Source organism: Mustelus asterias, chromosome 11 (assembly GCF_964213995.1).
Source record: "Mustelus asterias chromosome 11, sMusAst1.hap1.1, whole genome shotgun sequence".
Lineage (NCBI taxonomy): Eukaryota > Metazoa > Chordata > Chondrichthyes > Carcharhiniformes > Triakidae > Mustelus > Mustelus asterias.
Genome location: NC_135811.1, coordinates 91,832,756 through 91,842,272, shown reverse-complemented (window position 1 = coordinate 91,842,272; position 9,517 = coordinate 91,832,756). Strand labels below are relative to the sequence as shown.

Here is a 9,517-nt window from a genome sequence, read left to right as displayed (position 1 = left end):
TCTCGGAGTCTTGCCTGCCCCCGGAATCGGGGTGGACGTGCCGGTAAAATTCTGGCCTTAGGGTGGGATTCTCTGGCCATTCACGCTGATGGGATTCTCCAGTCCCGCTGCAGTGAACGGAGATTTGGCTGACCGCCAAATTCTCCATCCGCGCTTGCGGCAGCAGCAGTGGGGCTTGAACAGCAGAAGAATTCTGGCCTTAAACTTCTATCTCGCTGTCTAACTGGAGTGTAATTCTTACCAGTATACTGCTGTAACAATGCTTCATTAGTCCTTTAAATACCTAAAAGAGCAAGTGGTTTCCAATATTACACACCAAATGACTTTCTGTGAATTAATTAGCGAATAATATTATAAACCTGAATTAAGGTAATGTGTAGAGCTCATGTATTTTAATGAAAGCTTTTTAATTTGAATTATAAAGGCAATGGTTTATGCTGAAATGAAGTAGCAAAAGGAAAAAAGAAAATTAAATCTGAAGGCAACGGAATCCCCCACCTGAAAGTAACCGGCCAATTTCCCATCTGCACTCAAATGTTTCTATCCAATTTCAACAGGGAGAAATGATTTGGACTATGGAATAAACATACTGAATTCTACAGCACAAAAGCAAGCCATTTATTTAATAAAAGCAAATTACTGCGGATGCTGGAATCTGAAACCAAAAGAGAAAATGCTGGAAAATCTCAGCAGGTCAGGCAGCATCTGTAAGGAGAGAAAAGTGCTGATGTTTCGAGTCCAGGCGACCCTTTGTCAAAGCTAAAAGGCACAGTAAGTGGGAGATATTTACACTGCAGGGTGAGGGAATGAAAGATGAGTCATAGCCACAAAAACCAGGGGAAAAGACTGCTACTGGGTGTCACAGAGAGAATAAAAGGTGTAAATGGCCAAACGGCAGAGAAGCTGAAATCAGAGGATAAACTGTGATAGATGAAGATTTAAAAAATGAAAATCAAATTTTCTTACCATTTATGCCTCGCCTTAATCCTATGTTCCTTTTCATTTCTTGTACAATGATTTAAATTAAATTTAGATTTTTTAAATTTCCTGTTTGTCTGTCAGTGAGGATCCTTCAGTCTGATTGGTTAGGCTCCTTGCACAGGCCCTCTATGCAAAGTGCCACTTAATCAGTTATCCAATGACTCCACTTATTAAATCTGCATAAAGGCTCCGGGCATTTCCGCCTCACTTTCCTCCTTTAAAACGCGCCTTAAAACCTTGCTTTTTAATCATAGAATCTGTGCAGGGCAGAAAGAGGCCATTTGGACCATCGAGTCTGCACTGACTCTCCGACAGAGCATCCCACCCAGGCCCACCACCTGCCCTATCCTCGTAACTTTACTCATTTTTCTCGCTAATCCACATAACCTACACATCTTGGGTCACCTAAGGGCAATCTAGCATGGCCAATCCTCCCAATCTGCACATCTTTGTACTGTGGGAGGAAACCGGAGCACCCGGAGAAAACCACACAGACGCGGGAGAAACGTGCAAACTCCATACAGTCACCCAAGGCTGGATTCGAACCCCGATCCCTGGTGCTGTGAGGCATCAGTGCCAACCACTGTGCCACTGTGCAGCCCACTTGATCAAGCTTTTGGTATATGCCCCAATGTCCTATGTGGCTCTCAATCAAATATTACTTTATAATACTCCCACGAAAGGGCGAGGGACATGTCATTATGTCAGTAGTGCTATATGGTTAAGAATCTACTGATGACCATGAAACCATTGACGATTGACGGGAAAACCCATCTGGTTCACTAATGTCCTTTAGGGAAGGAAATCTGCCGCCTTACCTGGTCTGGCCTACATGTGACTCCAGAACCACAGCAATGTGGTTGACTCTCAACTGCCCTCAGGCAACTAGATATGGGCAATAAATGTTGGCCACCCACCGACGCCCATGTCCCACAAATGAATAAAAAAGATATAAATGCAAATTGCTGTTGTTTTATTTAAAGTTTATTTATTAGTCATAAGTGAGGCTCACATTAACACTGCAATGAAGTAACTGTGAAATTCCCCTAGTCACCACACTCTGGCACATGTTTGGGTCAATGCACCTAACCAGCATGTCTTTCAGACTGTGGGAGGAAACTGGAGCACCTGGAGGAAACCCACGCAGACACGGGGAGAACGTGCAAACTCCACACAGACAGTGACCCAAGGCTGGGATTGAACCCAGGTCCCTGGCGCTGTGAGGCAGCAGTGCTAACTACTGTGCCACTGTTTTGCCCTTGGACATGTCGGGATGAATTTTCTCATCTCCCCATCACGGGAATCGTAGAGGGCGAGGGGCGGACCATGGAAAGGTCCATTGACCTCGGGCGGGATTTTCCCGTTTCAGGGCGAGCGTGACCGTAAAATCCCGCCCTTGAGTTGAATGAAGAAATTTTTCCTCCGTCACATACGGATTCTGCATCTCCCACAGTCCTGACCAATAAAACCCAAATTTGTGCCACAAAGACAACTCAGTTAACGTCTGGACAATTCTCTGCTTAGATCCCAAATGATGTGGAGATGCCGGCGTTGGACTGGGGTAAGCACAGTAAGGAGTCTCACAACACCAGGTTAAAGTCCAACAGGTTTTTTTCGTAGCACAAGCCACAAGCTGCCCCTTCTCCCACTCACCTGATGAAGGGACGGTGCTCAGAAAGCTTGCGGCTTGTGCTACCAAATAAACCTGTTGGACTTTAACCTGGTGTTGTGAGACTTCTTACTGTGCTAAACCCCAAATCCCAGTGCAAAAAAAAACTAGTGTAGCATGGCTCTACATTACAATCAGACACAACCCAACACTAAAACATTCTTCTGCCAAATGGTGTTAAGTGCAAAGCTGTGCTATCCGCTGTTGGTGGACAGTTTGGCATTTTTAAAAAAATGTTTAATTTTTTGGTTGCAATTTATTACCCAATTTTTTAAAACTTCCCCTTTAATTGGCTGGAATTCCTTTTATTGGACAAGGAAGTAGACTTTAGCCTCCAGTGAGAGCGGCCAAGTGCGGGGAGAAGATGTGGTTGTACGCGGGGCTGCTGCTGCTGCTGAGCTTGTACTTTTTAGTGGGACTTTACCGCCGGATCTTCCGCCGCTCAGCCTCCAGTCCAAACCCGTTCGCCGAGGACAGCAGGAGACCGCCGGAGCCTTTGGTGACCGACCAAGAAGCAAGGAAGAGAGTTCTCCGTAAAGGTGTCACATAGAGAGAGAAAAAAGTTTCAAAGTCCACATTCCTGCAGTACTAGCTGTGCAGTTAACGTTCACAATCCTGAGCTTCCCCCAACCGGGTTAATGTGCTTATTAAGATCTGGAGAGACATGTAATTTGAGGTTTATGTCAAGCCCTATGATTAATAACTAGCTAGTAAAAGTGATCTCCTCCTGCTCCCCTTCCAAACCTGGGAACTTCATAGAGTCCATGTTTTTTAAAAAATCTGTGGTTCAACTTTGCCAGGTGTCTATTGTGGTTGTAATTCTCCAGCCATTCATGCCCCACTGCCAGCGAGAATGGCGAATTTGGCGCTTAGCTGAATCCCCATTCACCGCAGCGGGACCGGAGAATCCCAGCTGCGGGCGAGGTGGGAGAATTCCGGCCCCTTTGTCTGTTGGTGCCACAAATCAACTCGGAGGGTTGTGAGTCTGTGGAATTCTTTGCGGCAGAGGGTCGTAGAGGCTGGGCTGTAAAGCATGGAAAGTGGAGTTGAAGATTATCATGTCAGATCAATCATGATCCCTTTGAATGGTGGAGTAGACTCGATGGGCCGAATGGTCTGCTTCTGCTCCTTTGTCTTACGGTCTTGTATAAAGAAATCACAGAAACAACAACACGGGTATAACCGAGCATGCAATCACTTTCCGCAGCAGAAATTCCAGATTGTAAAACAAAAAATTACAAAGGTCTTTTTATTCATTTATGGGATGTGGGTGTTGCTAGCTCGCTCAGCATTTATTGCCCATCCTTGAATGTCATTGAATAGTGTGGCTCACAAGGCTATTTTGGAGGGCATTTTAAGAGTCAGCTGCATTGCTGCATGTTGGCCAGACCAGGTGAGGACAGCAGCTTCCCTAAAGGAAATTAGTTGCTTACTCCCAAATAGGTAACCGCCCCCCCCCCCCCCCCCCCCCGCACCAAGAAGTGATTGTAGGTACAACTTTTATTTTGCTTCCCAAGTGTAAGCCAGCTCAATCCCATGAGATGTATAGATATTTTAATTGTTGTTATGAGGGAGAGGGGAGCATAGAGGCATGATAACCACTCTTCTCACTTTTCTCTGTGCTGGTCTCCAGCCTTTGCAAAGGATCTTCCACCTCACACTGTGTCATGGAATCCCTACAGTGCAGAAGGAGGCCATTCAGCCCATCGAGTCTGCACCGACCACAATCCCACCCAGGCCCTATCCCCATAACCCCACACATTTACCCTGCCAATACCCCTGACACTCGGGTCAATTTAACATGGCCAATCAACCTAACCTGCACATCTTTGTCCAGCAAGCATATTTTGGAAAATTAGATTTTTTATTCATTCGTGGATGAACATGGGTGTCACTGGCTGGCCAGCATTTATTGTCCCTAGGGAGGCAGTTGAGAGTCAACCACATTGCAGTGGCTCTGGAGTCACATGTGGGCCAGACCAGGTAACGATGGCAAATTTCTTTCCCCTAAAAAACATTAGTGAACCCCAAATGGGTTCTTCCGACAATTGTTTCATGGTCTTCAGTAGATTCTTGATTCCAAATATTTTTTATTGAATTTAAATTCCACTGTCTGCCGTGGTGGGATTTGAACCCAGGTCCCCAAAACATTTGCTGAGTTTCTGGATTAATAGTCTAGCAATAATACTACTAGGCCATTGCCTCCCCCGGATGTTGTAACTGCTCAAAATTTTACTCGGAATCTGTCTCAGTGTTGACCTGTGGATATTTGTGTATATGGCTCCTAACCCTTTTCTTCGTGGTCTTTGTTGATAATTTTTCAGGCTTTACCACAAGTAAGGTGCCAGGAAACCTGGATGCCATTGTGATTGGCAGTGGAGTTGGAGGGCTCTCGGCAGCAGCATTGCTGGCAAAAGCCGGCAAACGCGTTCTGGTGCTGGAACAGCACAGCCAGGCTGGGGGATGTTGCCACACGTATATTAAAAATGGTTTTGAGTTTGATGTTGGTAAGAGAACCTGGGGTTGAAATTTGCTGTTTTTAAAAAATATGCTTGTTTTGTGAGATATATTTAGTCCTTTTCTCTTTCATTCTGTGTTTCTCTGCCATTGTAAGGAGTCTAACAACACCAGGTTAAAGTCCAACAGGTTTATTTGGTAGCAAACGCCACTAGCTTTTGGGGCGCTGCTCCTTCGTCAGGTGAGTGGGAGATCTGCTCATAAACAGCAAACAGGGCTTATAAAGACACAAACTCAATTCACAGAATAACGAATAATGATTGGAATGCGAGTCTTTACAGCTAATCAAGTCTTAAAGGTACAGACAATGTGAGTGGTGAGAGCATTAACACAGGTCAAAGAGGTGTGTATTGTCTCCAGACAGGACAGCCAGTGAGACTTTGCACGTCCAGGCAAGTTGTGGGAGTTACAGATAGTGTGACATGAACCCAAGATCATTTCTCTGCCATTGGCATTCTTCAACCAATAACAATAGGAGCAGTTCTAGAGTATGATAGAAGGAGGCCACTTGGCCCATCGAATCTATACCGACCACAATCCCACCCAGGCCCTATCCCCATAACCCCATGTATTTACCCTAGCTAGTCCCCCTGAGACTAAGGGGCAATTTAGCATGGCCAATCCACCTAACCTGCACATCTTTGGAGTGTGGGAGGAAACCGGAGCACCCAGAGGAAACCCGCGCAAACATGGGGAGAATTGTGCAAACTCCACACAGACAGTGACCCAAGCCAGGAATCGAACCCAGGTTCCTAGCGCTGTGAGGCAGCAGTGCTAACCACTGTGCCATCGTGCTTTTCTGTTCTTGCTCTGTTGTGGGAAACACGAAAGTCAATTAATCTTCTGATTAAATCCTGATTGTAAAGGAAAGAGTAGTGAGAGAGTCCCTATGATATTTTCGAATAGTCTCAAAATAGATTGCAACCAATATTTAGGAGGTCTTGTGGCACAGTGGGTAGTGTCCTTTCCTCTGGCTTCTCTGTCTTTGCCCGCAGCTGGGATTCTCCAGTCCTGCTGCAGTGAATGGAGATTTGACTGAGCGCCAAATTCTCTGCTTTTGCTGCCAGCAGAAGCCGGGCGTGCGAAACCGGAGAATTCGGGACCCTGACCTAGAAGCTCCGGGTTCGAGTCCCATCCCAGGACTTGATGGTCAAGAATGGTACGTTCCTAATGCGGCCAAAGGGTTAGTATCAGACTGCAAAATGCTTCCAACATACCAATGGCAGGCGGTAAGAGCGGGTGAGTTTGATGCAGAGCGGCACCCCTCAAGTTATAAGTCACTGGTGACAGGAAAAGCTTCACTATGGGAATGAACATTTGCCTTGTACTTCACTAGATGTGGGAAGAGAAGCAGCAATGAACATCAGCCATTATTAAGAGGCCAACATATGGCAGTCAATTATCTACAGTGATATCTGCCAAATGACTAATGTGAGTGGCCTGTTTTTTGTGGTGTTTGAGGGGCACATGCTGACCCGATAATTAGCAAAAAACAACTTATATTTATAAAGTGCCTTTAACATAATGAAACATCTCAGGAGCTTCACCAGGGCAGTATAAAACAAAGTATGATACTAAGCCACGTAAGGCATTATGTGTTCAGATGACCCAAAGCTTGTTCAAGGTGGTAGGTTTTAAGGATTGACTTAAAGGAAATTGGGCGACACAGTGGTTAACACTGCTGCCTTAGAGCGTCAGGGATCAAAGTTCATTTCCGGCCTTGGGTGACTGTCTGCATGTTCTCTGTGTCTGCGTGGGTTTCCTCCCACAGTCTGAAAGACGTGCTGATTAGATGCATTGGCCGTGCTAAATTCTCCCTCAGTGTACCCAAACAGGCGCCAGAGTGTGGCGACTAGGGCATTTTTACAGTAACTTCATTGTAGTGTTAATGTAGGCCTACTTGTGATGCTGCTAAATAAATAGAAACCCTACAGTGCAGAAGCAGGCCAATCAGCCCATTGAACCTGCACCAACTCTGACGGAGAATCTCACCTAGCCCCTATCCCCGTAACCATAAGACCATAAGACATAGGAGCGGAAGTAAGGCCATTCGGCCCATCGAGTCCACTCCACCATTCAATCATGGTTGATTTCAACTCCATTTACCCGCTCTCTCCCCATAGCCCTTAATTCCTCGAGAAATCAAGAATTTATCAATTTCTGTCTTGAAGACGCTTAACGTCTCGGCCTCCGCAGCCCTCTGTGGCAATGAATTCCACAGACCTACCACTCTCTGGCTGAAGAAATTTCTCCTCATCTCTGTTCTAAAGTGACTCCCTTTTATTCTAAGGCTGTGCCTCCGCGTCCTAGTCTCCCCTGCTAATGGAAACAACTTCCCTACGTCCATCCTATCTAAGCCGTTCATTATCTTGTAAGTTTCTGTTAGATCTCCCCTCAACCTCCTAAACTCCAATATTTACCCTAGTAATCCACCCTAACCTACACATCTTGGGATGCTGAAGGGCAATTTAGCATGGCCAACCAACTTAACCTGCACATCTGTGGGAGGAAACCGGAGCAACCAGAGGAAACCCACGCAGACACGGGGAGAATGTGCAAACTCCACGCAGACAGTGACTTGAGGCCAAAATCGAACTTGGGTCCCTGGTGCTGTGAGGCAACAGTGCTTGCTACTGTACCGACTCGATGTTGGCCGTTTTGGAGAATGCAGAGAATGTGCACTGCTCCAGAAATCTGGCGGGTAAAATTAATTAGGGGAGTTTCACATGGATGGTCTCACACATTTACCAGTTTCCAATTACAGAACACCTCTTGAAAAGACTGGCAACAACAACTTGTGTTTACATAGCACCTTTAATGTAATTGAACACCTCAAAGTATTTCATTAAAGCCTTATCGGACAAAGTTTGACACCAAGGCACATGATGTTATAGGGCAGGTGACTGAGAGCTTGGTCAACAAGGAAGTTTATCAGCAGCATCTTAAAAGAGGGATTCTATAGGGGAATTCCAGAGCTTAGCACCCAGGCAGCTGAAGGTTTGATCGCCAGTGGTGGAATGATTAACATTGGGGATGCTCAAGATCTCAGAATTAGCTGAACGCAGATATCTTGACAACCGAGCTGTCTGCATTTTTGGCTGTGAAAGCAGAAGCATATATGAATCAATTGTGTGCTTTTGGATCTTTTATATGTGACCACAAATATCGTTCTCCTTCTTTAGAGAATTTACCACTTAAAGTATCCACTGTACATTATTTCAGGAATTCACTACGTAGGGGAGCTCCATGAACAATCTTTTCTGCGGATATTGGTAGATCACATTACAGATGGCCAACTGGAATGGGCAAAAATGGATGACGTTTTTGACAATGTAATCCTGGGAGACCATCAGACCCGGCGCACATATCAACTCTGTGGTGGGAAGCAAAATTATCGAGCTTATTTGAAGAAGCAGTTTCCAGAGGAAAGTGAAGCAATTGATAAGTTCCTGGAGCTTGCAAAGGTGACTTGAAAAACATGTATAAACAAGATTCATACTGAAGTATTTACAATTGTAGAATCATAGAATGATCAGGCACAGAGAGAAGCAATTCGGTCCATCATGTCCATTGTGACCCTCTGTAACAGTAATTTAGCTAGTTCCACTGTCTGGCTGTTTCCCCAAAGCGCTGCAATACCATTTTCCTTCTTAAGTGTTTACTCAGTTCCCTTTTGAAAGCCTTAATATTTAATCTGTCCCCACCATTCTTTCAGGCAGTGCATTCCCCTTCTTAACCCCACACTGTGTTTAAAATAAAAAGTTTTACCTCGTGCCACCTTTAGTTATTTTGGCAGTACTCTTTAGTTTGGTTTTGAACCCTTTTGCCAATGGGGACAGTTTCCCTCTACCTGCTCTGTCTAGACTCATCATGGTTTTGAACACCTCTTCTGTGAGGAGATAAACCCAAGCTTTTTTTCAATCTACCCATGTTACTTCACCCCGGAACCACTTATGTAAATCTTTTCTACACCCTCCCTAATGCCTTCAAATCCTTCCTAAAGTTCGGTGCCTGAATGTGACACAATTTGCTGGGCTGAGGCCAAACCAGTGTTTTATAAAGACTCATCATAGCTTCAATAAATGGTCATTGACTTTAAATGCTAACTCTGTTTCTCTCCACAGATGCTGCCTGAAATACTGAATATTTCCATCATTTTCTGTTCTTGTTTCATCGTACTTTCCTTGCTTTTAAGACCATAAGAAGTAGGAACAGGAGTAGGCCATTCGGCCCATCAAGCCTGCTCCGCCATTCAATAGGATCATGGCTGATCCAACATTCTTCACGTCCACTTTCCTGTCCTTTGCCCATAATCCTTGATTCCCTTACTGATCCAAAATTTACCTATCT

General features: G+C 45.1%; 1 protein-coding gene across 1 annotated transcript in view; it reads left to right on the top strand.

Moving 5' to 3' along the window:
* The first annotated feature begins 2,992 nt into the window (after positions 1-2,992).
* The window catches only part of LOC144500664 (all-trans-retinol 13,14-reductase-like), a 29,338-nt gene continuing 22,813 nt past the window's right edge, over positions 2,993-9,517 (top strand). Inside the window, exons 1-3 of the mRNA XM_078223962.1 lie at positions 2,993-3,189; positions 4,975-5,157; positions 8,390-8,631. Of these exons, the coding sequence (XP_078080088.1) occupies positions 3,015-3,189; positions 4,975-5,157; positions 8,390-8,631 (600 nt within the window). The 5' untranslated portion in view covers positions 2,993-3,014. The remainder of the gene's footprint in view (positions 3,190-4,974; positions 5,158-8,389; positions 8,632-9,517) is intronic.